We start from the raw sequence: 15913 nt of genomic DNA, 5'->3' as shown, positions 1-15913 counted from the left end.
TTAAAACTAATCCTAGCTGTAAGCAAATTTCAACCATGTAAATTAATCAATAACATTAGCATCATGTTCGCAGCACTAGAGTTTGTATTCCTAAATTTGTTTTAAATTATTAAATATTTATCAAGCTCAATGGCTGCCGATTGTCTCATATTATCAGTCCACTTCAGCAAGACTGTAACATGTCTTGAACACTGGGGGACACACTGATATATGTGTGTATATATAAGCTAAATACACATACACACATCAAATAAACCCCCCACCGCCCCCCCAAAAAGAAGTAGCTATCACAGGTAACAAAATTAAAAAACAAAAACAATCGAAGACTTGAGTAATGATGCTGAAAATACAGCTGTGCATCACAGATATAAATTATATTTTAAAGTATATTAAAATAGGAAACCAATATTTAATATCTCACAATATTAATGTTTTTTTTTCCTGTATTTTTTATTAAATAGATACAGCCTTGATCAGCGTAAGAGACTCAAAATCATTACAAATCTATCTGTTTTTGAACGTGCATAAAAAGTTTTATCAATGCACTTGACACTTGAAAAATTGGCAGCTGTCAGCAGGAGAAATAAATAATTACATTAATTTATAATAATTTTAATACTTATTTAAATGAGTATAAAGGTCAGTATTGTATATTATTTGATTGAAAAGGTTTATCAAATATAAACAAAGAAAAAAGATAATGTAGCTAAATGTTCATTTGCAGCTGAATGTTTCTGTATGTATGCATACGTGTACATCAATGTTTGTACACACACACACATACACACACACACACACACACACACACACACACACATATATATATATATATATATATATATATATATATATATATGAGAGAGGCACTAGGTGTTGTTATATATTTATTATATAGGCTATATACACACACCTGCCCCAATGACCAAAAAGAGAGCGGTCTCATCACTTACCTTTATTTAAAATCTTATTTTGCTGTTATCATTTTTACATTTGTAGTATTTCAAGAAATTGACACACAGTATAAAGTAGCTGTTCAATTTGTAACAGGCTTGCTATGTTGTCAAAGTCAGGGCTATACAGTGAAAACAGTATAAAATCCAGTTAGCAAGCAGATGAAAATATCAGAATCAATAACAACAATCCTGAAGTATTTCTAGACTCTCAGATCAGAACTGGTGAGTTAAACAGAGTAACTCCTCCAGCATCTGCACCAATCATTGCTAAACCCTGGATGGGTTTTCCTCTTCCAACATAGTCAAGTCTCCTTTATTTATATAGTGCTTTTAATAATACAGATTGTGTCAAAGCAACTTTACAGTATTAAATAGGAAAACATTATGTCAGTAATGCACAAGGACAATAGTAAACACTCATTCTTTAGTTAAAGTGATGTCATCATCACTGTTCAGTTTAAATAGTGTCTGTGCATTTATTTGCCTAATCCTGGCTTAATCCAAGCCCTGTCTGTGAAACCAGGCCTAAAAGTTATAATAATGATGAACAGTTTCATTAGATTTTGTATTGATTAAAAAACAAAAAAAAAGACGAGTGTTTTGCATCAACATGCTTAGAACATCAACAGAAACACAGAACATTTATTTTATTCCATGGAACAGAATTATATAGTATGTAAACCTGAACATAGATACACAGTTAGTATCTTTCATCTGCACAATCAATTCAAACACAAGCAAGGAATGCAATATTTTTTCTAGAAAGACAAGCAAGTTAATACATTTTAACTTACAGCCAAGATGAACAAACATGTCAAATGAATGTACAGATGCCATTATGTCATTAAATATATGGCATGTTTTAAATGCTTAGCCTGAAGGTGTTCAGGATTTGACATCTGTTCAGTGTAGGACAACTGCCTGTCCCAGAATAGACCTCATCTATTCCTAAAGCAAGTAGTACACATGCACATGCATTGTATAAGATAAAACAACACGCCTCAAAATAGCAAAACAAAAAGGCAGAGAGAGAGGAAAAAAATGTAGTTCTTAAAAGAAGAATCAATAAGTTAATGGCTATCAGAAAATCTCCTGAAAGACTAAACTCACAAAAATATATGGTTACAATGGTGCGGGAAGGGGGGTGCTGCGGGGGCTGTATATACCCACAAATATACCCATGCTACTTATGAAAGGTTTTTGGTCCAGGGTCACAGTTATGTTATAGTAAAAAAAAACAATACTTCTTAAAAGAACATCTTTACTTTGAACAAGGGTTTCCACCTGAGATTGAGGGATGATGATAGCACTGTACAAATCAAGTTTGAAGTTAATCAAATCAAAATAAACCATGCTCTTTCACCTTATTGACATCCATTCCTCATTTTCTTGGGGATTAAATAAAAATAAGATTACATAATGCTTGTTGGGACTTACACTTGATAACTTTAACTTTATCAACATGCTTATGAAAATGTTCAATGGTTTTATTATAGTAAAATTATAGAAACTGTGCTATTTATTTGTTTAATTAATTATTAAATTAATCCTCCTGGATAATAATAATAATAATAATAAATTGTAATTATTTACGCGTATTTATTACAAACAGTATCATGTTAGTGTAGCCAAACCATTTTAATTTGTGGTTACCAACTATATTAATCATGTTTTTTTATGTATTTATTATTTGCAGCATTATATTTAAACTGTTAAGACTTCTTAGTTTCTTTAATTTCAAAACGTTTATTGTGAACGTTGAGTATAGGCTAAGTTTATATAAATGTGCATATAGTGCCTGTGTGACAGTATGAATCGTCTTTTTGACAGCGACGATAAATAGCCGTTTATTAGCAGTTTATTCTTTAGAAAGACTAAATCATTCTGGCGCTGAAATGTATTCCAAATGTTATTACAATAGACATCCTATAGCTACTTTAACACAAACCATGATAATCGGAAAATCTTTAACAACCAATAGAAAACTGGCTCACAGTCAATCTTAATTAAGCGTATAGACGATTGAAAACATATTTCACACCTTATAGCGGATCCCCTGTCAGAATAGGTGAAGGGACTAGATGGCAGAAAGAAATTCATCTTACTCGCAGTGCGAGATAATATACAGGACTCACACATCTCTTATGAGGGGTTTCCTTCTGTGGTTTGACATTAAACTGCATAAAAGGTAACATTTCATGGCAAATCAAAGCAGGCCGGTTCGATGCCACCTCTGATTAAAAGAGACTTATGCTCGTTTTTATATTTGTGACCAGACTTTAATGCCAAAGTCCGTTAATATTCAAGTCCATGCATTCCCGCTGACAGTCAAACCCATTTTTTATGGTGAAAGGTAATAGTGGAAAAGGCAGAATAGGGGCACTTGCTGAACAATAATAACTTTGATATTGATTCTGGACTTTTGTATTCTGATGGCTCGAGCAGTAAATTTTTCATTACACCATTACACCCAATACACAAAATAATGCTCTTTTTAGCAACGTCCTATGACCTCTTTAATACATTGGTATTATATTATAGGCCTAGGGATTTTTTTAACCACATGGTACATATTCTGTTTTTAAAAGAATATACAACAGTACCATTTTAAATAAATGTTTTTGTTATAGTTTTTGGAGCAAGGGCGCCGCCGTATTGCAGTTCCACCTCTTGTGACGTCACTGGGTTGGTTCACACTGATGGCCAGTGCAGTAGTATATGCATTTCTGTACAATTTGAGCACACGCTTGTTTTGAAATGGAGGACGATGATCTTGAAAGCACTGTTAAGTCCATAATAAGTGCAATTACCTATGCATTAGAGCATATATGGCGATAGGACAGAGCAGTAGGATCTATTAGTGGGCCGGATCTGGGTCAAAACTGTTTGATGTCTGGGAAGTGACTGTGCCTAATTGAATAGCTCTGCTGTCGGTGTCTTTAAATTAATCCAAGTTCTTGACTGAATTACTTGGTAGTTTTAACAAGAATTTATCCACAGTCAAACCAAACATCAGATAAAATTTATTATATTGTTTTACTAGTGGTTGAAGGACACTATAATTTGCAAACCCCAGCTACGGCCCTGGCTTTTACAGAATATTATTACTATAATTATTTTTACAAATATACTGTAACGTTATTGGCTAGCGTCTTTACACCTTAACAAATCAACCGTTTACTTTACAGAAGCTCAACAAATATGATACCCTTCATCTGCAATCCTCTTAGAACATTTTCCTGTCTCATATTAAATAGATATTTAATCATCTTTAAGGTGTATATGGTTTATGTAAATCCACTTTGGAGACATACATGTGCTTACTGGAGGTCCGCTGTTCGCTATACATAATAAAACACGTTTTTACAGAAAAAAACAATACTGTAACATTACTGGCTAGTTTTACACCAGAACAAATCAACAGTTTACTCTACAGTAGCTCAACAAATGTAATTTTAACACACAGGAACCATGTTTTGGTTTATAATACTCACATTTATAAATCCTCGTCGCTGCTCTCCTACACGTTCAATGATGACATATCCTCTCGTGTGGCATCCTGGGATTGAAAAGTATCCATCGATGAACACTTCAGAATCTGGGCTGAAGCAGTAGGACAACCAGGGACTTCTCGCCTACTGTTTTATGAAAACTGCGGTTTTTGAACGTACATCTTGCTTCACAAACTTCTTTTCGCTACAATATATAGTAGGTTAGTAGGCATTTTAAGTATACGTACATCCAAATCTCATGAGAATTATTGCAGTTCTAGCCTACTCTTTTATGAACACAAAAGATTTAAACATATTCATTCGCTCGCCTACTGCTTTTTCCATAATATATCGTAGGGAAGTATGCCATTTCGAACACAGCCAGTGTCTAAATAAGATGTAAGAGTGGAGCAGAAAGTATCAGTAGCACTGTTAGCATCAAGAGATGGTGAGAGTGAACATATGTTACGTCGAAAGATGACATGGGCAGGGATATGTGTTGTGTGAGGAACCATGTTCAGGTGTTACGACTTGGCTCGGTATGGCTCAGTATGGTACGGCACAGTTTGCATTTCATTTAATTCCGTGTCGCCCCATCAAGCTCTCGCTGGATTCACTCCTATGCTGTCTTCGAGAGGAGCGTCTGTTCTTTCACAAAAGACAACTAAACTATTTGGTTGTTAAAATAATGTGCGATCATTCAGAATAGTTGCATTTGATTCTTCGCTGGCTGTGCTGATTTAAATCTAGCGGTTCATTTTTGTTTGTGTTGCAAATTCAGTGACACAGGTAGTGATGATTCTCTCCGGTCATTCCGCGATCAGCAGAGTTTACACATCACGTTTTGGTAACGGCACGTTTCACTTCACTATAAAAAGTACCAGGTACTGTACCCAGTGAAAAACCCCCCAAAAGTTAACCATACCGAGCTGTACCGTGCCATACCATGCAGTGGGAAAGCACTGTATGTCAATTTTGAAGTCTCCATGCATAACTAGGGGAGTACTATCTTCAGGAAAGGTTGAGAACAGCACATCTAATCCATTCAAGAAGTTACCTTGTGGGCCTAGGGGTTGACGGAATACATTTCCAATCATTAGAGATAAGAAGACCAGTACCACAACCTCTTCTAGTCAGTTAATTATGGTAATTATGCTCTACCTTAGAGCAGCTTTTGATTCATGACATAACATCAAGACAAAAGATTATGACATCCTTATTCAACGTTTAAAGCATGTTTTGTGTCTAAAAGGGACTGTTTTAAAATGGTGTTCTTCATATTTGAAGGGAAGATCCTTTTCAGTGAAGCTTGGGGATTTCTCTTCCTCCTCAGTTTTTATTGACAGTGGAGTTCCTCAGGGCTCCATTTTTGGGCCCATTCTGTTTACACAATATTTGCCTGTTAGATCTGGATGACCAACTTCTAGCACATCTTTGTTATTATGTCTTGAGGAGGTTATGTTACCAAGTTCAACCTAAACTATAATATTGTCATTATCTACTCAACATCATGTAATTTGAAACCTGATTGGAGCATGTATTTAGTTCAGTGAACTTGCATGTCCTAGAAGCAGCTTTCTCTACATCCTGGATCCATTTTAATGTATTATTTCTATTTGTATTTATCTTCCTATCTTTGACTTTCTGTCTTTTGATTACAGTTTCATATTTCATCTTGACCCCTCATCATTCAGATCTCTACTTCTGGATCATCAACTTTGTGAGTTTTCCTAAATGCACTTTTCACAGCAAGATTAAATTTCTCTCACATGGATGAAGGTTTATGTACAGTATGTATACTTGTAAATGTATTATGTTTATTATATACAGTATGTTTATAAACCTCTATATAATGATAAAACTTTACAAGGTTCTATTAGTTAACATTAATGTATTTACTAGAAATTAGCAATACATTTCTTACAACATTAATCTTTATGTAAATTAATAAAAAATACAGCTGTAAATTGATAGTTGATGTCTTTCTTCTTAGGTCCCTTAAATAATATTACCAATCAGTTTCAAGTCTGATTCTTCCAGATCATTCTCCAGCAGATCGAGTTCTTTAAGGCGGGAAGGATTTGATTTCAGAGCTTCAGTCAGTGACATCACACCTTCATGAGTAATACTACAGTTGGACAACCTGAAGGGAGCACAGTGGGTTTGTAACACAGGTATTATTGCTGTTTTGAATGGCTTTAGAACTGATTTTGCACTACTTATCATTTTTCCTAACATTTACCTCAGCTTCTCTAGTTTACAGCAAGGATTCTGCAGTCCGACACAGAGCTTCTTCACTCCTGAGTCCTGTAGATCATTAATACTGAGATCCAGATCTGTTAGAGTGCAGGAACTGAGAGCTGAAGCCAGACCAGCACAACTTTTCTCTGTGATTCCACATTTGTCCATCCTGAGAAAGAAATTAATTCAAATATATAGCATTCCAACTTCAAATATTAATGTTTCCACTAATTTCTTCATCTTTACCTCAGTGTTTTCAGTCTACAGTTTGGATGATGAAGAACAGTTGACAGCAGCTCCATTCCATCATCTTCAGGTCTGTTGTTGCCCACGTCCAGTTCTCTCAGCTGAGAGTTTGACTTCAGAGCTGAAGTGAGGGATCCAAAGCCTTCTGCTTTAAATTTGCAATATGAAAGCCTATCAAAAGGAATGAAAAACATTCTTCAATCTCCAATGTATTGTATTGATTGGATACAGTGATATAGGTGTTAACTGTCCTGCTGGGCTTTAAAAAGTAGAAACTTTCAAGCATAGAAAAGCATTCTTATGAATTGAGCGTTGTTGTTTTTTTTTTTTCATGGAGATCATCAAAAAAATGGTGCCTTTTAAAAATAATGGTTTAATCTTTCGGATGTTGTGTGTGTTTCAAAAAAGGTGCATTTCTCAATTTCCCTTAATTTCTTAATATACGTATGTTTGGGTTTAGGGTTATACATGATACGATTGAGGGTAATGGTTAATGGTTACTGGCCATATTTGTCACACTGGTCTGAATATTGGACAGTGAGTACAGTAATCTTTATGCTTGTTCTACGTTGTCTATGATTTTATGTCACTAACTTTGCTCTTTAATGTTCAGCTGTAACTCTTAAACACAAATGGTGCATTGAGTAATGTTGTTTATTGGTGGATTTGTTGTCATTGAGAATAATCTTGCCTCAGGGTATCCAGTTTACAGTGAGGATGATGAAGTCCAACAGATAACAGTTTCACACCAGAGTCCTGGAGCTCATTCTTGCTTAGAGACAGTTCTTTCAGGTTTGAATCTGTTTGTAGTACTGAAGCCAATGCTGCACAACCTTTATGTGTTACATTACAATTATTTAACCTGTTGATGAAGCAGTGAAAGTCATTATTAACTTCAAATAATGTTTCAGAATTCACCATATGTGCTTCTGTTATGCTCTGACGTACTTGAGTATTTCCAATGAGCAATGAGCTTTGTCCAGAGAAGCACAGATATGGGTCACTCCGGAGTCTCCTATATTATTCCAGCTCAGATCCAGCACTTTCAGATGAGAAGGGTTCAATCTCAGAGCTGAACTCAGGAAAACACAGCCTGCTTCTGTTACTGTGCAGTTCTTCAGACTAGCAGACAAGACAATGTGTTTCTCAATATAACAACAAAAATGCTTGCAACACATTTAAAAGTCTTTTCTATTTTAAGTTCAAAGAACTTACTTCAGAGATTCCAGTCTAGACTCTGCGTCCTGTAGTCCAGCTGTGAGACTTGCAATATCCTCAAACAAACGCTGATTGCTTGGATGACATGGTCTACTGCTGAACCATTGCTGAATTCTGAAGTGACAGAAACAATTCAACAATTCATTAAATATCTCCATATGTAAGCAGTGAGTTTATAATACAGTGTTGTAATATTAAACTTTGCTCCATAGGCGCGCACAGTTGTTTTGCACGGCTTGATTCCTTTGGTCCAGCACAGAGTATTTCTACTCCTGAGTCCTGCAGGTTGTTGTGGCTCAGATCCAGCTCTCTCACATTGGAATGTGAAGACAAAAGTGTAGACAGCTTTAAACATCCCATTTCTGTGATATTACAGTTACACATCCTGGAAGAGCAAGGGTTTTTGTTATTGTATATTAACATTTTTCCATTCACATATAATAAATTATTAAAATTACACTGTAAAAAATAAGTGTAATTTTAACTGTAAAATTTTGTAAAAATGCTACGGAAAAAACCTGATAATAGGTTAACAGTAAGTTCCCGTACTATATACAGGGAAAAACTGTAAAAGATCTAACAAAGCATTTAATGTAAATTTACAGTAAAATTATGTTAATTATACAGCTTTTAGAAGTAAAAAAGAACAAATCAATGTATAATTTACAGTCTAAAACTGTAAACTGATATTCCCAGAATTCCCTGCGTGACACTCCACGTTTGAAAGTATTTTGTTTAAATAATCATGTTTTTAAATAGTTCTTGTTATCAGTTATGTACATTTGAGCTTTATGTTACATCTTCTGTTGCTTAATGAAAGTTTTTTGCATTATTTAAGTATCACGTGTGTTACCATGATGGTGTTTTGTGTTTCCATAAATGTGCACCTTCTATATGTTAATATATACTTCTGCTTGTGGTGAAGCTACTTGTGATGAGCTTTGATACTTCATGTGGCTTTCTCTTATACAGTACCATCTTTATTATTATGGTGGTTGTCAGTATTTTCAAGGTACAAAACAGATTTAATTTTGTGTGTTGTTGAATTTACTGGTTTATATTCACATTTTCTTGTTTGTAAATTACAGCTTTATATTGTAAAATTAACAGTTTTTGACGTAAATGTGTTTACAGTTTTCTGTATTTTTACAAAATTATTCTGGCAACCACAGCTGCCAAAAAGTTTTTGTAAAAACAACAAGAAATTTTTTACAGTGTACTCACCAAGCTTTTGTAGACAGCCTGATCACAGGATACAGCCAGCTTATGAATGCATCTGATCTGCCATATTTATGTAGTTCAAACTCATCAAAGTTCTCATTAGATGTCATTAAAATAAACAAAAGAGCCAAGCCAAGTTCCTGGGACTGGATATCTTCGCTAACTTTTCCAGAGGCAATGTACTTTTGGATTTCATCACTTAGTGAATGATCATTAAGTTCATTTAGACAGTGGAACATAAGGATGCTCTTATCTGGACAATTTCTTACAATCATTTCCTTGAGATACTCAACAGTTTCCGCTGTGTCCTGGGCGATGATAGATCTTTTCTTCAAAAACCTTTCTAGAAGAGCCTGATTTGACTCCACCGAAAGTCCCATGAAAAAGCGAAGAAAGAGATCGAGATGTCCATTCTTACTGTCTAAAGCCTTATCAATTGCACATTTGAGTATGATTGACACTGTCTTGGCTTCACCTTCAACAAGCACATTTTTGCTGATGTTGCGAAAGCAGAGTATCACATATAAAGCCGCTAGATGTTCCTGAACGCTGAGATGAACAAAGCAGAAGACTTTCCCCTGATACCAGCCAAACTCCTCTCTGAAGATCTGAGTGCACAATCCTGAGTACACTGATGCTTCTGTCACATCAATGCCACACTCTCTCAGGTCTTCCTCATAGAAGATCAGGTTTCCCTTGTCCAGTTGCACATATGCCAGTTTCCCCAATTTGAAGATCATCTCCATATCCTTGTTGTCCTTCTCAGTATACTTTGCGTCTTTGATGCTAATCTGTGCCATCAGGAAGTGTGTGTACATCTGAGTGAGAGTCTTGGGAATCTCTCTGAGATTCAGCAGAACACTGGGATGTGGCACATGATGTAGAGGCTCCTTGATGACTTCAGGTGTGAGATGATCCTGTCGGCCAGACTCTGATCACTGATTCTCTTCCTGAAGTATTCCTCCTTCTGTGGCTCATTGAAGCCTAGTACCTCTGTGACTCGATGGACACACTCAGAGGGGATGAGATCAGCTGCTGCTGGTCTGGAGGTGATCCAGATGAGAGCAGAGGGAAGCAGATTCCCCACAATGAGGTTCATCAGCAGCTCGTCCACTGAGGCTGGTTCACTTGCATCACACAACCTCACATCACTCTGAAAATTGAGAGACAGACGACACTCATCCAGACCATCAAAGATGAACAGCACTTTATATTCTTCACTGGATATTTCCATTTCTTTGGTTTCAGGGAAAAACACATGAAGAAGATCTGAAAGACTGAGTGTTTTGTCTTTCATCAGATTGAGCTCTCTGAAAGGAAGTGGAAATATGAGCTGGACGTCCTGATTCTCTTTCCCTTCAGCCCAGTCCAAGATGAACTTCTGCACAGAGACTGTTTTTCCAATGCCAGCAACTCCCTTTGTCAGCACAGTTCTGATGGGTCTGTCTTGTCCGTGTAAAGCTCTAAAGATGTCATTGCATTTAATTGGTGTAGTTACTCCTGCTGCACTTTTTAATGTTTTTTCTATCCTTTTAATTTCATGCTCATTATTGATCTCTCCATTCCCACCATCGATGATGCAGAGCTCTGTGTAGATTTCATTCAGAAGTGTTGGGTTTCCCTGCTTTGCCAGTCCTTCAAAAATGTAGAGATGCTTCAGTTTCATATTATATTTTAATCTTTGTTGGATTTCTTGATCAGGATTTTGTGCATCATCTCTGTAAAAACAAATAATGAGCAAATAATAAAAATACAGAGTCTATGGCCTATGTAGGCTCTATAGTTGAGTGTAAATTTGAAGTTTTTTTTTACTTTTCTTATTGAGTATTAAAGTACTGTGCAAGTCGCACATTTCTATAATAGCAATATTTTGTGGTTAATTTAATTAGAATATTTTTCTTCTAATGAACACTGTATTTGAGCAAATTACAAACAAAACCAAAAATATAATCACGATTCCCCTACTTGAGCAAATACATTACTCAATTAAATGTGGTTAATTTACTTTTTTTATTTCTCAGTTTTCAAAAATGTAGAAAAAAAAATGTGAAAGATCAGCATGTTGTTGCATGAAACTGGAGATTCCCTGCCATCTGTTGCTGAAACCCTGCAACAGTTAAGATCTAGTCGCAAATCATCTTTATTATTTTTGTTCACTGTGATTGACATGGTGAGTCATCAGACCCCCTGAAGTGGACCTTCTTAGCATGAATGAACTTTAACAGGTGAACAGAATTAAACCTCACCTCTGATGTGGTAGATTTATGTCATCTCTACGCTGAATTGGCATTTGTATTGCACTAGGATCAGGCGAATTCAATGTCTCTAGGAAACTAAAAAACAGTAACACAGTCACTCCCACAAGTCACATTGGTTGGTTAAATTTTACTATACTCTTCTCAAACGGCATCTGAAATACAACTGTTTGCAATGTTACACTACTGCAGTACACATTATAGTGTTGCGCATAATTGAGCTAATGAATGCAACTGTCAGTCAGTCAGAGGCATTTAGAGTTTTGTTCAGTGACTCTCATCATAAACAACAAAGTGGAGAAGTACGTATTATGTAAGACAATTAATTAAAGATATTTGTCAGCCAATGGTCCATCAGAGGCTGGGATAAAGTGGCTAGTAACTTTGGAAAACCATTCATCCCAGACAGCAAGCAGTTTGGCCCAGATCTGGCCCACATCTGACCACATCATGGATTTCATGCGGGCCGGATCTGGGCCAAAACTGCTTGCTGTCTGGGCACCACAGTGTTTGGTGAGCAAAAACGTTTATTTCAAGCTCTGGTTAAATCTTTATTCATTCAGCCTGAATGAGACTGCGGTTAAACCAGTGTTTAATGAAGACATTTCTGTGTGGAGTTCTGTGGAGCATTCAGCAAATTGGAAAATGAGTGAAAATGGGTGAAAAATATGTATAGTTTTGATTTGAGAACTAAAGTAGTGGTTTGAGATTAACAGAATTAGATTTAGATTTAGAACATTCACAAAAATAATAAAAAAATATTAATCACTGCAGTGCTACATTTATCACAGCAAAAACAAATTAAAAGGGGAATGAATTTACCTTTGGTCAAGCAGTGAATGTCCACCTTTTAACTGAATTGGTATTTTCATTGATTTGTCACTTTTCAGGGACCAAACACTGGGATCAGGAGAATATGGTCTTGTCTTAGAACTGGGAGTTATATTGAAAAAAATGAAAATTATGAAATTATATGAAAATAAAACATAATCAGTCTCACCATAGATTAAAATGATTATTTTCTAGCATATATATATATATATATATATATATATATATATATATTTTTTTTTTTTTTTTTTTTTTTAATTTTTTTTTTAAGAAAAATAGAATTTGCAAGTAAATATAAGTTACAGTATTTACCTTTGATCAGATACAAAATCTCCATCCTTTAACTGAATTGGTATTTTCATTGATTTATCACTTTTCATTGACAAAACACTCAGATCAGGGTAATGTGATCTTTCCTCAGAACTGGAAGTTATAATAAAAATTATGAAAAAAAAAAAAAAAAATTTGTCTCACCATACATTAAAATGTTTATTTTTATGGACTCAATATAATGGCACATACATACGCAAAAAAATTAAGTGTTTCTGTAGCTCAATTGGTAGAGCATTGCGCTATCAATTGCAAGGTTGGGGGTTCGATTTCCCCGGGAACACATGATAGGTAAAAATTGATAGCCTGAATGTACTGTAAGTTGCTTTGGATAAAAGTGTCTGCTAAATGCATAAATTTAAAGTTAGGTGACGAGAAGTGAGATGCGCAGAAAAGTGAAGCGCAAAGGGAGAATGTCATCGGTAGCTCAAACTAGACTGAAACACAAAATAAAAGCAGCGTTGCAAATAAATTAGTAGAAATGGTGAAATGCTGTTTCATTTATGTTTTGCAATTCTTTATTTTTGTTTGCAAAAAGCAAAATTCTTTTCCTAAATACTTTAATTTTAGTTTGCAAAACTTTATTTTCTTTTGCAAAACTAATTTTTTTGCATATATATGCAGCATTATATTGACTCCATACTCATCACCTAACTTTAACTCTTGTGTTTGTAACCAGTGCCCTAATTAACTTAGGGCCAGGCGACTGCACCCAATGAAAAAAAAAAACCTCAAAACATTTCAGGAGAATTTGCAAGGAAATATAAGTTGCACTGTATTTACCTTTGATCAGATGCAAAAACTCCATTCTTTAACTGAATTGGTATTTTCATTGATTTGTCACTTTTCAGGGACCAAACACTGGGATCAGGAGAATATGGTCTTGTCTTAGCACTGGGAGTTATATTAAAAAAATATGAAAATTATGAAATTGCATGGAAAAAATAACATAAACAGTATCACCATAGATTAATATGATTATTTTCTAGCATATAAAAAAGAAAAACATTTTAAGAAAAATAGAATTTGCAAGCAAATATAAGTTACAGTGTATTTACCTTTGATCAGATGCAAAATCTCTATCCTTTAACTGAATTGGTATTTTCATTGATTTATCACTTTTCATGGACAAAACACTGGGGACAGGTGAATCTGATCTCTCCTCAGAACTGGGAGTTATAATAAAAATTATGAAAATAATGAATAAAAAAAAAAAATCAGTCTCACCAGACATTAAAATGGTTATTTTTATGAAGTCAATATAATGGTGCATATATGTGCAAAAACAATAAAGTTAAGTGACGAGAAGCGAGATACACAGAAAAGTGAAGCGCAAAGGGAGTATGGCATCGCAAACCTCAAACTAGACTGAAATGCAAAATAAAAGCAGCATTGCAAATAAATTTGTAGAAATGGCCATATGTATTGTATGTAATGTAATGTAAAATTATTGCTTTCGTGCTGTTTCATTTATGTTTTGCAATTCGTTATTTTTGTTTGCAAGACTTATTTTTTTTTCTCCCAATACTTTATTTTCTTTTGCAATTCTTTATTTTTGTTAGCAAAAAGCTTAATTTTTTTCCTCAATACTTTAATTTTAGTTTGCAAAACTTTATTTTCTTTTGCAAAACTTTATTTTTTTGAATATATATGCAGCATTATATTGACTCCATACTCATCACATAACTTTAAATCTTGTGTTTGTAACCAGTGCCATAGCCAGACTGGTAAACAAACACAGACCGGAAATTAACCTAGGGCCAGGCGCGTGCGCCCAATGAAAAAAGATCATGTCAAAACATCTCAGGAAACAGAATTTGCAAGCAAATATAAATTGCACTGTATTTACCTTTGATCAGATGCAAAAACTCCATCCTTTAACTGAATTGGTATTTTCATTGATTTATCACTTTTCATGGACAAAACACTGGGGACAGGTGAATCTGATCTCTCCTCAGAACTGAAAAACAATGTAAGAAAAAAACAAAAACAATTAATCAACAAAGTATTTTAATATATAATAAGTTTATTGTTATGTTCAAGTAAATAAAAAACTATTTGCAACATTCTACTATGGAATGAAAAGTAACACAGGTTGTAAGACACATTCAAACCCAAATGTAAATGGATTTACCTTTGGTTAAACAGACGCTCTTCAGTTTTTAACTGAATTGGTATTTTCATTGATTTGTCACTCTTCATGGATAAAACACTGAGTACAGGGGAATGTGATCGCTCTCGTTTAATGCTGTCAGATACAACACAATACATCATAGTTCTAAGCATTTCAACATCAACTTCACTCAAATTATATCAAGCCTATCAATGCAGTTTGTAATAACATGTATTTAACTGTGCCATATGGGTTACAAGCAGAATGATTCAAACTTTAAACTGAGCTAGACTTTGCTTTAATCGATCACCATATACATATAATGTATTTGCTTCATTAAAATAATATTTTATTTAAATGTACATAAATTAGATACATGTAAAAATATATCACAAATATTTATCTTACCTTTTGTCTCTGTTGCAAGTGTTGTGATTGTCTGTGTCTTCAGCCATCATTACTGATTATGGTTTCCTAACTGCTCAACAGATTTATTCTGAAGTTTATGCCCATCATATAAAGAAAAAAGAAAGAAAAAACATTTTTACTCTCTCAAAGGCTTTACGAAATTACAAGGAGGAGAATGAGGAAGAAAAACATTAAAGGAAAACCCCACCTGTAACTGGTTAGACTGGTTCATGAGAAGTTGGTTAAATAAGGTTGTGTAAGGCTTTTGGTTGTTTAACAGTGTGTGACTAAACATAAATACACAAATTTTGTAATCATAAAATTACTTTTAATAAGTAGAATCATAATGTTTATTTTGTGCTTTTTCTGACATTTAAACGCTTGAATACTTTCTGCAAATAATAGGATACAACTAAACAAAATCAGAGTAGATTGAGTGCCTGATGTATTCAAAGTCCTTACTCTTGAACTCAATATGATTGATCATGAATAATGTAATCTATCAATCATTCTCTCACTCTGTGCAGTTGTGCTTACCATATGTGCTCTGGATTATTCTCTCCGTCTCCTCGTGAAAGAACAGATGATGGTGCTTTCAGTTTTCTC

At 34.6% G+C, this 15913-nt stretch overlaps 1 protein-coding gene across 1 annotated transcript; it reads right to left on the bottom strand.

Moving 5' to 3' along the window:
- Positions 1–6442: 6442 nt before the first annotated feature.
- LOC113093333 (NACHT, LRR and PYD domains-containing protein 12-like) lies at positions 6443–15913 on the bottom strand. Its single transcript, XM_026259154.1, is given in 18 exon segments — positions 6443–6587; positions 6687–6854; positions 6932–7102; positions 7605–7793; positions 7880–8053; positions 8147–8263; positions 8370–8534; positions 9374–10214; positions 10217–11088; positions 11617–11703; positions 12448–12558; positions 12769–12879; positions 13570–13680; positions 13845–13955; positions 14636–14746; positions 14921–15034; positions 15308–15395; positions 15845–15913. Coding segments are annotated over 17 exon segments (3648 nt in total). The 5' UTR covers positions 15358–15395; positions 15845–15913.

Source organism: Carassius auratus, unplaced genomic scaffold, assembly GCF_003368295.1.
Source record: "Carassius auratus strain Wakin unplaced genomic scaffold, ASM336829v1 scaf_tig00214965, whole genome shotgun sequence".
NCBI lineage: Eukaryota > Metazoa > Chordata > Actinopteri > Cypriniformes > Cyprinidae > Carassius > Carassius auratus.
The sequence above is the reverse complement of the archived record's forward strand: the minus strand, read 5'-3'. Positions and strand labels throughout refer to the sequence as shown.